We start from the raw sequence: 13,151 nt of genomic DNA, 5'->3' as shown, positions 1-13,151 counted from the left end.
GACCGGCTCCCAAGTCTCCTGATGACATCCCCAGACTCAGGACACGCCACAGCCATTCAACAAATTTTTATTGCATTCTTCTCGTGTGCCAGGCACTGAACTAACACTAGGAGGAGAAAAATGAGTAAGACACGGAAAAATCAAGATTATGGAACCAAGTTCCTCAAATTGCTGTCTCGCAGCCTGGAGACAACTTTCTCTGAGCTCTATGTCTGTGTTCAACGAACCAAAGCAGAGGCTCACAGGGCTCCATACCCATGAGAGGCCCTGGGGCCCAGTGGTTACAACCATGACCCTGATGTTCTACAGCCCAGCCCTAAATCCCGCTCTGCGACTTTGGGCCAGTCACTTGATCTCTCTAAGTCTCTCCTTCCTCGTCTGCAAAATGAATGCACTAACAACACAGGCTGAGAGGATAGAAGGCATGTAAAGTACTTAGAACAGTGCCTGGCACACACTCATCACTCACTAAATCTTTCCTGCTATTAGGACTGTTAGGGAAAGGAATACACACACACACACACACACACACACACACACACAAACACAAACACACACACACACTCGCTCTGGACCTTCCTACACATTCAAGAAGGTGGATACGATTAGTAGAGATTTCCACTTAATTCCTCCCCTCTCCAGGATTCCTGCTACCAGCTGCTTCCACACCCACACACTGGGTCCCTCCCTGAGCATTCCATTTGATTCTGGCCCAGAAAAGTTATCAATTAACCTTGAGGAAGCTGCAAAGGGGACTTCTCCCTGGCGTGAGCGCATCACTGCCCTGCCCTGCCTTTCCATCCACACCGGTGCTGGGCTCTGCGCTCAGCAGATGGACAGATTGTCAGCTTCTTCCCTCCCACTGCTTCTGCGGCTTAGAGAAGAGTTCACTTTCCAATCTACCCAGAACCACTCACCACAATTATGTGATGGACTGCGAAGAGCTTCTCCAAGTTCGTTGGCATCTTTTTTAATTGATTCTGTGAAAATCAAGGCTGTATAATGGATGTACTTGAAGCAAAGGAAGGAATTCTGAGAGATTTAAAAAAAAAACTAACCCAAGGGAATCGGTTTCCTTGAACGGACCAGCAAGGAAGGGTAAGTGTGGACCACAAGATGGGGATCTAGAAATGACCGGTAGGTACACCTTCTACAACCAAGAGGTAATGAGCTCCTTTGGGGCAGAGGTCATATCTTGTCCCTTATTGTCCCCCACCCCACCCCATGCCTACACAGTCCCTGGCACTGAGGAGGAGCTCAACAAATACCTGAAGACATACGTATTTTTAAATGTGCTGCCTGGGAGAGACAGAAGGAACACCTGCCACAAGAAAAAATGACAAAGATAGTTCTACTCCTTCTTAGGAAGCTGCTTAGGGTCACCGCTGAGAACTCAGGCAGACGTGGGCTTCATTCCTGCCATCATCAGACCCTCTGTGGTCAAGTGGGGGTGCCAATAGCAGCTCTCTCACAGGCTGGGTGTAAGGCCAACAAGAAAGTCAGTGAGATGAGCCAGGCAATGTGCTTAACCACCTGGCCTGGCAAGTATAAAGTGCTCCCTAAAGGTGAGCTTGGTTGATTGATCAACTGATTTCATCTTTAAGGTTGCAATAGACATCAAAACATGTTGTTAGGGAGTCAATTCTTCCTTTTAACTGAGGCTGCCAAAAACATCTCTTGCCTTGGGGACAGGGCCCCTCCTTAGTCTTTCCCTCATCCTCCGGGTCTTGCCTCCAGCCCACCTGTCACCAGGATGAAGGACTCAGGCTGAATGGATGCTGAGTGCCCCCCTCACTGCTAAAGCCACTGGGAGAAAAGTGGTGTCTCCAGGGAGACCCAAAGGCACAACTGAGAGTTCAGAGGGGGGCCAGCTCACATTCTGCTGGGTTGCTTGGAAGGCTCTTTGCTCATTCCTTAGAAGCTTAGAATTTTGGAGGCTTTTCTTTTGGTCCCAATGAAGCCAGAGCCCTGGCTGCCTCTGCTCCCAAATAATAACAGTTAACAGGTACCGAGACCTGCTACACATCAGGCACTGTTCTCAGCACCCTCCCTGCATCCTGAGGACAACATAGGAGGCAGGCTCCACTATTATCACCCCACTGTGCAGATGAGAAAATGGGTAGGTTCTTTGAAGGCCAGAATTTTCTAATTCACAAAAGAGCCTAGTTCAGAACCCACCTCATAGACATGCTTAAAAAGTAGGGCCTACCTGGCCAGCATGGCTCAGTGGCTGAGCATCGACCCATGAACCAGGAGATCACGGTTTGATTCCCGGTCAGGGCACATGCCTGGGTTGCAGGCTCAATCCCCAGTACGGGGCGTGCAGGAGACAGCAAGTCGATGATTCTCTCTCATCATTGATGCTTCTATCTCTTTCTCCTTCTCCCTTCCTCTCTGAAATCAATAAAAATATATTTTTTTAAAAAGTAATGCCTGCCTAGAGCTGAACGGGACCCTAAAGGGCCAGAGAACAGGGAGGGTGAGAAGTCCTCCCCAGCACAGGCTGACACTCCCCATGGGAGACTTTCCTCACACCTGACAGAGCCTGCACCAAACCATCTCAAAAAGGTTTGGGAGCTGAACGTACGCGCCCTCCCCGTACACTGAGTCCTTCTGCCAAAAACCAGGCCACAGGAAATGAAGTCTACATCTCCCCGATTCCTTTCAGTGAACACCAGGATTCTCTTCCTAGGACCTGGCAGGGGCTCTGGAGAACGTTTTGTCCCAGCCCCTCAACTTACAGGTGAAGAAAGGGGGTTTAACACCGGGGCACCTACTATGTGCGATACGCTGTGCCCAGACTTTCGAGGTATAGACGGCTGAGACCCCGTCCTGCCTCCCAAGAAGAACACATAGAGAGGACAGTCACTGTGACCACACACTTTTCTGAGAACTGGACATACAACTCATTTCTCCTCCCAGCATTCCCATTTCACAGATGAGGAAACTGAGTCAAGCTGAGCATCTCAAGGTTACACAGGAGGTTTGAGGGAGACTCTCAAACCCAGGCAGCCTGGCTCCAGGTCACGGCCATGCACCCTTTTAGATTCCTAGGTTGAATGGTCCACTTCCCTTCCACCACAGCTGTACAAGACTGGGATCTGAGTGTCCTTAGGCACTTGGGGTGAATCACAGGTGAAATAACAGCGAGGGGAGGAAACCTTCTAATCTGCCGAGATCTGACTGATGCCTTTGTGGCTTTTGAGTCAGCTGGAAGAGATGGGGAGGGAATGGTCATTGGAAAATACTCAGAGAAGCAGCCCCCATTTTTTACTGTGAAACTGCCCTGGGGTGAAAGAGATTCAAGCTGCACACCCCAAGCCACTTGAACACCACCCGTCCCCTCCCCTTCCAGGGAAGGAGGGGAACCTACCACAGAGGCCTCTTAGCACCTTCCTGCTGGAAACCTCGGGCTGCCTCTGAATATCTCTAATGAAAGTAAACAAGTGGAATTCTTTTCTCTAGTTTAAAGGGCAAATCGCCATGGTGTTTCTTGCAGACATAGATTACCTCTGCACTCCAGCCAGTTTACAATTCTTTAAGTACTTGATTTACAACCGGGATACAATGTTTTGAAAGCCTCGCAAACGCACTTTGCATCTAAAGCCTGCCTACTCTGCAGAGCTGATCGCCAGGGTGTCTCGGATGGGAGGCTGGAGTCTCAGGAAGTATGAAAGCAACCCAAGAAAGCAGCGCTTTGGGGAGCAGCCTGCAAGGGTGAGGAACAGGTTCGCTCTGCCTCTCCGGGACCACAGTGCAGTCAAGAGGCACCTGGCAATGCTGGGCTGTCCACAGATGTCCTCACAGTGACGAGGAGAGGGGTGACCCAGGAAACGAGGAGGAAGGTCCCATCGGGCCTTCCCCACTCCACTGCCTGCCACATTCACAGAACTCCCCTGTCTCAGGATTGCTGTTGTACTCTTCATGCACTTGTTCATTTGTTCATTCATTCATTCATTCATATTTACCGAGCACCTATTATACGCCTGGCACCAGACTACAGACCAAGATGCAGTTTACCTTCTAATGGGCAACAAGGTCAGCATGTATACACACAAATCACCAAAACCATACAGTTAACATGATCTGAAGGGAATGGGTACGGGTCCAAGACAGAGAAATAAGGACGTGAGGGTTCCGATACCCAGGAAGGAACCTCAAAGGGCATGGGAAATTCAGAATTTAGTTCCCTTGCAATCAGGAGAGGGTTTTTAGAAGGGGAGCCATGATCTAAGATGAGAAGGTCACCAGGTACTCAATGCTAGTACTTCTCATCAAAATAACAATGCTGGCTCTAGTTTTCAAGAGCCTATTGTGCACCAGGCTCCAAACCCCATTTCTCATGAATCCCACTTGGTAGCCGCCTTTTTCTAAATGAGAATGCAGCAGCTCCGAGGGAACGGGCAGCTTGCCCAGATCGTCCAGCTGCCCGGTAGCGGGGAGGAATCTGAACTCGAGTCTGCCTGATTCCACAGCCGTGACTTCTTCCTCCGCCCCTCATTGATATACTACCTTGCATTGCTCTCAGATGATTCCAGATGTGTTCATTTCACATCCCAACTAACTTCTCGGTATCTTGTCGGCAAGGCTCGTCATATTTCCTGAAATATCCCACAGTCCTGAGCCCTTTAGTAAGTGCTCGTTAAATGCATCGGGTTTACTGCTAGAGTGACAGGAAAAGGTGTGTCAGCCCCCAAAGTATGTTGTGTCTTCATCACGGGGAATCTTCGGCCACAGAGTAGTGACGCACAGTAGCTGATCAGAACCATGATGAAAGCCACTTGGAGGGGCAAGTGACAGGCACCCAGCCCACACTGTTCTCACGCAGCCACCTGTCAGGGTCGGCTTCAGGTTGGGAATGGAGCTTTTTCACTCATCCACCCAGAGAAAGGCCTTTCTCTACTTCGTACAGATGTGCCTTTGAGACTATCGTACATAACATATGATCTGATTGCCCGCCTACTACTGAGCACAGGGCTAAAAGCTTAGTTAGCCACAGCACCTGAATCCTCTCAACACTCCATAAAATAAGACCTATTAGGAGCAGCTGAAAAACAGGTTTAAAGGAGATTGGGGAGGAGCCCAAGGTCACACGACTGTCAAGGGCTGGGATGGGATGTGGACCGGGGCACTCTCCCTTGACCATGGCACACAGGGCGACGCTTTCCACTTAACACAAAATGCACATGCGCGCTCCCTGGACCCCAGGTTGGAGTCTTGCGGGCCTGATAGATAGGAGCCTCTACCCCCCAACCACACTCCCCAATCACCTCCCCGAAATACAGTTGTTCTTTATAACAGATGCATTGAGATCTAATTCACATACCATCAATTCACCCATTTAAAAGGTACAAGTCATAGCTTTTAGTATATTCAGAGTGGTGCAACCCTCATCACGACCAACTTTCCAACACTTTCATTCCCCAAAAGAAACCCCATGCCCATTAGCAGCCACTCCCAGCCCTAGGCAACCACTAATCCATTTTCTGTCTCCATGGATTTGACTACTTCAGATACTTCAGAGAAACAGAACCATACCTTATACATGATCTTTTGTGACTGGCTTCTTTCACTTAGCATCATGTTTTCAAGTTCACCTATGTATCCATACTTCATTTTATTCCTGAATGCTATTCCAGAGGTCCTCCATAAATAAAAGAATGGAATTGACCATAAATAATATTCATAAATAAAATGAACATCCCCTATTTGATCCATCCATCAGCCGGTGACTATCTGGGTTGCTTCTACTTTGGGGCTCTTAGGAATAATGCTGCTGTGAACATGTATGTGCAAGTTTCTGTGTGGACATGTGTTTGCACTTCTCCTGGGCAGACCTAGGAGTGGAACTGCCCAGCCCGGGTTTAACATGCAGTTGAAAGTTTACTGAAGAGCTTCGCCGTGAAGTCAACATCTGGCTGCTTCTGGGCCGTTTCCAGAGAATTTTATCAATACAGCCAGACACCGCTCATGGGTGGGTCATCTGGCCTGGCCCCTCCTGTTCTGGGGCCTGGGATCTTCTCATTCCTGCACTGCACAGTGTTGTCTGGGCCAGCGTGATGATAAACGCATTCTGCTTTAAAGCAGATACTTCGCAAATCATAACTTACAGATGCTCCGGGACTTTCATGTGGGAAAGACAAATGAGACTTATGCTGTCTGACTCCGGAGCCACTGAGGACAGGAGGCCAGGAAGCTGACAAGCCCTGGATAGACGTCTCTCTCTCTCTCTCTCTCTCTCTCTCTCTCTCCCTCTCTCTCTCTCTCTCTCTCTCCCCCTAACGAGTGCATGAACACATGTAACAGAAAGGGAATTTGTGCAGGGGAGGGTCTGCCTGGCTTTGCAAACTTTGCTACGTAATCGGCCATTCATTTCCAGCCATTGTCTTTTCTTCCCAACACATCAAAAAGCTCCCGTGAGGTCAGAGATGATGACCTCCAACCTCTACACCTCCTAAAATATTCCCCCGGCTCAATGTATTCCTTTCCGTTCCATTCTATAAGCCTTTGTTGAGGACCTACTATGTGCTTGGCATGATGCGAGGCATTGACAGTGAGTTCAAGACGGTCAGACAGGGCTTACCGACAAAACAGACAAGATACCTGACTCAACCCTTATCTGCTGATGCTTCCCAGGAGGAAATGACGCCATGAAGACCTGGTGCGTGGTGTGTGTGCATTTGTCTCCAAGCAAAGAAGCGAACGGGCTGACCTCCCGAGGCCCCCTAGGGCTTCTAGAATCTGAGGATTCTTAGGCAACAAAAAACTCAGTGTGTGTCCAGGTAGAGAGCTCTTTGACCTGATTCATTAAAACATACTTGTGGCTCAATGAGCAGATAGTTCGCCAGCAGACATATCTTTCTCTCCCAACGTCCGATTCTTATCTTCTCATACCTTAACTCTTGCGAAAACCTCCGGGCCGGCCTCCCTGCTCCGAGCCAGCCCACCAGTCAGAAGGGTTCAGGGCCCCACTGTGTTCAGAACCTAGCCCAGCCCCCTAGAGGAGGGGAGTTGGCCAAGGTCTCTGCATTCACACGACCTGTGACCTTGGCAGGCTAGTGAACCTCTCTGTGACTCAGTTTCTTCATCTGGAAAATGAGGTCACTACAGAATTATTAGGAGGATTAAATCAGTTTATATGTGCCTGGCATGTTATAATCACTCAAGAAGTATTAGCTGTTGTTATTATATATTAGTATTACCCCCATCCTATTTTACCCATCTTGCCTCCCTCTGGGTCCCAGCTCACCCTAGAATCTTCCCCCTACCTGAAAACCCCCGCCCCCATATTTCAGTCTTCTGAAACTCAAATCAAAGGTCATCTTCAACAGCACTTGTTGTCCCTAATCGTACAGTATTCCATGGCCTCTTCTCTAGATCCCCTGCTGAACAACAGCGAGAAACCCCCCAGGAAAATAATCACCCCATGGCTGGTCTTCTGGCACCAGGAACAGAGCAACCATGTCCAAATCCAGAAGTGACCAGCTGGACAACATAAGGAAGGTTTTCCATTTCTCTAAAAGCAACAGGTTTCAAAACAGATCGATGTATTTGACACTGTCTAACTGTATAAACCCTGGGCAAGTTACCAAACCTCCCTAAAGCCTCACTGTCCCTATCTATTAAATGGGTCTAACTAGAGTACATACCTCTTAGCACTGATGAGAGGCTCAGAGAAAATGTCTGTAAAGTAGACATAGCCCAGGCTCTCCAAGATATCAGCCGGTCGTAATAATAGCAGCAGGGCTAATACTGGGAAGGGGTGTTCCTCTCCAGGATCAAACTCATTGAACAAAGCTTCAATGAACTACATTCTGACTTGAAAATCACCTGAAATCATCAAGTCCTACATAGAAGAGGAACCCATGGCCTAGCCCTGGGGTGGGCAAACTTTTTGACTCGAGGGCCACAATGGGTTCTTAAACTGAACCAGAGGGCCGGAACAAAAGCATGGATGGAGTGTTTGTGTGAACTAATATAAATTCAAAGTAAACATCATTACATAAAAGGGTACGGTCTTTTTTTTTTTTTTAGTTTATTCATTTCAAACGGGCCGGATCCGGCCCGCGGGCCGTAGTTTGCCCACAGCTGGCCTAGTCACTGCTTAATTCTATCTCTCCCGCCAGACGGTAAGTTCTTCGTCTATGTCCCAGCATTTAACATGGCGAGAAGCATATGGCAGATGGTAATAAATCTTTGTTGAACTGAGCTGAATTAGTTCAATATTTGTAAGTACATTTCATCTTTGCTACCAGATTATAAGCTCTTTAAGAGTGAGGATCATGTCTTGCTCTAGGAAAGATTTATGAAATGAGGGATGGAAAAATACCAAACCAAGAATCAGGTTTCTTAGCCTCAGCCCAGTCACTTAGGAGCTGTGCAACCTCAGAAAAGTCACCTAACGTTTCTGTGCCCTACTTTTCCCACCTCCAGGATAAGAAGTTTAGACCACATGTTTGCCGAGGTCCCTCGATCCCTGAAACTGGAATCGAGTCTTAGCTGCAACATGGCACCTCCAACATGTGCATATGACAGCCACACACGCCCTGCCCTGGCTCAGCAGGCCGGCCTGCTAATTCACTCCCTTGATCTGCAAATATTCCAGCACCAGGCTATGAATAACAGGGCCAATGCTGAAAACACCCATTTTGGGTCAAATCAGTAGCTTTGCCAAGTGAGGATGGCCCATCACTCCAGCTAGTGCTCTAGGACTTGGGGGCACACTCTGCCCACCAGTCCTGTCACTCCCATGCCAGATCCCTCCCACAGACCTTTCCTCCTGCTTATACAACACCCCGTACCAGAGATAACCTGGTGCCCAGGGAAAGTTGAATTTGGCTCTTGGCAGTGAGGTGATCACATGACACCTCTCCCCAAAATGTTGATTTTGGTTTTGGTATGTTTTGTCAATATTTTGTGCTGCCTGAAGGTCTGGGGAGTTTGGCTCAAAGAAAATGCATGCCGTGTTTCGACACAGGGGCTCACTCGACAGCGTGGCCAAAATTGTAGCAAAACAAGAATTCTGCAATAAACAAAGCCTAAATTCAAGGCTTCAGAAATACTTCCAGAGCCTACTGGAATATGGCTGCCTTGGCTTCCTGTGGGCACACTTCCCTAGCATTCCCTAATTAACCTGAAAGGTTATTTCTTCTCTCTCTTTCTCTCTGAATGATACAAGGCTGTCCAAAGCATCATGCCTTTCTGATAGTTTAAAATCTAAATGGAAGTCCAAGCAAAATGAGGGGGGAGGGGAGAACTTGCTAAAAGAGGCAACTGAAATGGGCTTACTAGTATTTCCCCTTTGAGGCTTTCTATAGATAATTTTACTCAATTCTCACAATAAGCCCATGAACTTAGTACCATTATTTGCCCATTTTACATATGAGAAAACTGAGGTTTCAAACTACTGCATAGCTTGCACAAGGTCACAAGGCTAGCAAGGAATGGGTCAGGATTTGAATGTCAGCCAGGGCTCTTAGCCCTTCTGCAAGAGTACCTCATTGTTGGGCTTGTTAATTTCTGGAAGTCCCTGTCTTGTGGACAGGCTCAGGCAGTGGCCTCAAGACCACATTTGGGATTGAAGAGGGGAAGATGCCTGGACCGTGCGGAGGGCTGGACTAGCTGATCCAATTTCCTGATTCTGCAACACTTTTTGGAACTGCCTTTCACAGAAGATGATGCTGTGTGGTGTTTTGTTTGATTCAGAAGGCCCTCCAGACATGCAATTAAAAGCCGCAACATTCTTGTTTTTAAACACTTCTCTGTCTCAGGAGTACTGATTGCACAGCATCTCATGCAGCCTGACACCCAACACCGGACTACAGCCACTCGCATTGGCAAAGTTGCTTAAAACCACCACACCTCATGAGAAGTGCTCTAAAAGGCGAGGCTACAAATGAAAATAAATCACTGCAGAATTCTCCCTGAAGAGTGAAAAGGCAACATTGAGACAGCGCTTGTCAAGTCACCTCAATGGTACCTTACAAGTAAATTGTAGCCGTTTAGCGCATCCGTGGAACCAGAAGAAAACTGCCAGTTTAAATGAAAATATCTTGCTGCTCTTGACAGATTCTGAGTCACCAAGCGCTGTATGGCAAGAACAACTCATTGACCAAATTTTTTTTATGTTTGTTTTATTTTCTGTTCAGCCAGGCACAGGGAATTTTCCACCTGACAATTCCTGCTTCTCACTTAAGTCCTTACACCGCCTGTGAGCAGTGTGCTCAGCAGGGGGAGGACTCAAGGCCAAGGAGGCCTCCCATTCACCCCACCTCACCCACTAGTTTTCCCACCTATTTAATGCGAGGTTTTCACCAGATGATTTTGCTGACATTGTAAGCGCATCTATCCAGTTGAAAGCAGTTTGGAGATTGTCGGTTTCTGGGGCTGGATCTGCTACCAGATTCAAAATCTCTGCATTAATTTTTGAGTAAAACAAGAGATGGGGCTGAAATAAACAGCACAATGGGAAACTGAACTGGGGCTGGACAATAACATCCAGGACTGAAGTCTTGTGGCTGAGAAATGAGCCTCTTCCGTTCTCAGGGCGCCCCCTAGTGGGCATTCAATGAAATCCCGACGGAATGCTCAGAGTTTCTGCAAATACAGGGAGACACCCACAGAAAGAGAAGAACAGGCTCCCCTCTACTGATGCAGTCCCTGACTTACTCTGTGGATCCGACAGTGAGAGGAATGCCTGACAGGAAGCTCCAGTGAAACTCAGAAAGGTATCTGCCATAACACAAGGTTTCATTCTCTCAGTTTGGGGCAGCTCTCCAGCATTCAGGCTTCTGTGTCCCCTCACAGATCCCCCAGACACACCCTTACCACTCAACCCCTCACAAGCCCACATCCTCAACCTGCAGCTCCAACCGCGTCTGTTTTTCATTATCCCACTTTCCAACTTCCCAGCGCGATTCTTCAACAGCTATTAAGACAACACGGGCAAGGAGCTAAGCTCAGTTTTTGCTTATTCAACATCCAGCCTGGGGAATATCACCTCAGAAGAAAAGCATGAATGAAGTGCACGTTGCTCAGCCTCTTCTTCCACAAACCTGGAAAGGTGTTCCCCAAAGGGCATCGTTACAACCATGTCCTCTTTACATATTTTCAGCCTTCAAAAATGGCACCTGCCCAGAGTGAATTCTCCACTACTTTTGCTTGCTATAGGATTTTTAAATCGGAGACAGCCTAAAATACATAATGTACAATGTCTCAAATTTCCAATGAACCTACAACAGACTTTTTTTTAAGCTATAGGATAAAGTTATATCAACCCAAACAGTGACGCTTAGAATGAGGGAGTTATCCAGGAATCCAAATATTTGAGAATTTGGGGGGGGGGGCTGAACTTTCTGATTGGTGCCCCCCTTTTCACAGAACAATCTCTGCACATATGCAAAAGAAAAATACCAACATCAACCTACCAATTCATTCAACGATTCATTTTGCTTCCCCCCTGCCCCCCCCCCACTTGTTAAGTTTATAACCAACCCCTGGGTCAGGAAACACCCCAAAATGTGCACACAAGCAGTCCCAAAATTAGTCTGGCGCTAAATCGATTAAAATGCATCAGATATGCTTCAAATCAAAGTACCCTGTTAATTTTCTGCCACACACCACACAAAATCCTTCTGCAGCCGTCAGTCACTTTGAACCCAATCCTCTAGCCACAAGCCGTGTGGATTACTGGGGCCTGTTCTGCAGAAAGGAAAATGACAACAAACCAAGTTGGCGACCATCTAGAGACCCCCAAGGCACTCGAGGAGCTCTTTGGGGCTGTGCAAATGATGCCCGGATGCTGGCGGGGTTTCAGCTGTCACAGAGAGTGGGGCGGCTGGGCCAGACTCCTAAAGCAATTTGGTAGCCCTTGCAGCCAGGACCTGAAGTGTAACTGAGTCGGCTGCAACTCAGCGTCTGTGTGGCTACTCATGCCCTGGGCATCTCAGTCCTCCCAGAAGCCAGGCCAAACTGTCACAGCCCTCATGCCTGCAGCAGCCTTTACTTTTTGCTCCCTAACCTTCTCTCTGAAAAACAGGCAGGAGTGCGCCCTCCCTTGCAGCGACAGCAGCATCCAGGTGATAGGGAGGATGAGTGGGAGGGTGGGGGGCAGGGGGGTCGCATTCATCTGCAGGTCACAGGATTTGGGGGACCAGCTCTGAGCTGAGAGCTTGGACCTGGTTTGGAGTTGGAGCAATAAGGCATTCCAGGGCATGGTCTGAACGCGCGCCCTAGAGGGAGACCCCGACGGCCCCAACCTTGCAAAGTGTTTGCAAATCATAAACACTACTTTGCTGCTGGGATAAAACCCCCCAAAATATGCGCAGACAGGATGTAACAAGTGTTTCAGGAGAGAAACACGCCTGAGTCACGGGGAGCTGGGGGCAGAGTGGAGCTGTCTGGGGGTTCCCGGAAAGCCCCCTCTCAGACCAGAGAGACGCAGCACCCGAGACCCCCGCCCCTGGCGCCCTCGGTCCCCAGTGCGTCGGGCCGCGCCCCCCGGGGCTTCCCGCACTCACCACTCGGCCCGAGAACCTCTCGGTGGCCCTCTTGACTTTGCCGTAGGTGCCTTTGCCCAGCGTCTCCTGCAGCTCGTAGCGGTGCTTCAAGTTGTGCTTGTGGTGATGCCGCTTCACCCCGTGCGGCTTCCTGGGCTCCGGGGCCGCCGCTGCCGGGGCTGCGGTCGCCCCCGCCACCGCCTCCGGGGGAGAAACCTGGCGCCCCCGGCCCCAAGTCGGGGCCGTCTCGGGCCGCGGCGCAGCGGCCCCCTCCATGGCCAAACTCGGGAACGAGTGGGATGGACAGGGAAGGATCCGGCACACGGCACTCGGGTGGCGGGGCCCAGCCGAAGGTAAGTCGGGATGCCCCTCAACTCCTCCCTCGCAGCATGGAGGAGGCGGCCGGATCCAACTGGGGCTGCGGCTGGGTCACTGGCGGCGGCGGGGACTGCACATCTGGCGCCCCCGGCGCGCACGGTCCGCGCACCGCCCACCGGCCGCGCGCACTGAGGAGCGGCGAGCGAGGTGGCGGCGGTGGCAGGAGAGGCGGTGGTGTTTGCAGGAGGGAGGGGAGAGGGGGTGGCTCCGAGCGCAGGAGGGGAGTGTTATGTGGGCGCCGGCCCCCGAGCCCTCCCCGGGAGGACGGGCAGACGG

The 13,151-nt window shown here is 49.7% G+C and overlaps 1 protein-coding gene across 1 annotated transcript in view; it reads right to left on the bottom strand.

The window, feature by feature from the left end:
• The window catches only part of NUAK1 (NUAK family kinase 1), a 70,922-nt gene extending 58,113 nt beyond the window's left edge, over positions 1-12,809 (bottom strand). Inside the window, exon 1 of the mRNA XM_006092737.3 lies at positions 12,519-12,809. Coding sequence (XP_006092799.1) covers positions 12,519-12,773 — 255 coding nt within the window. The 5' untranslated portion in view covers positions 12,774-12,809. The remainder of the gene's footprint in view (positions 1-12,518) is intronic.
• Positions 12,810-13,151: the final 342 nt, after the last annotated feature.

The sequence above is a fragment of the Myotis lucifugus genome, unplaced genomic scaffold (assembly GCF_000147115.1).
Source record: "Myotis lucifugus unplaced genomic scaffold, Myoluc2.0 scaffold_103, whole genome shotgun sequence".
Classification (NCBI taxonomy): Eukaryota; Metazoa; Chordata; class Mammalia; order Chiroptera; family Vespertilionidae; genus Myotis; species Myotis lucifugus.
The sequence above is the reverse complement of the archived record's forward strand: the minus strand, read 5'-3'. Positions and strand labels throughout refer to the sequence as shown.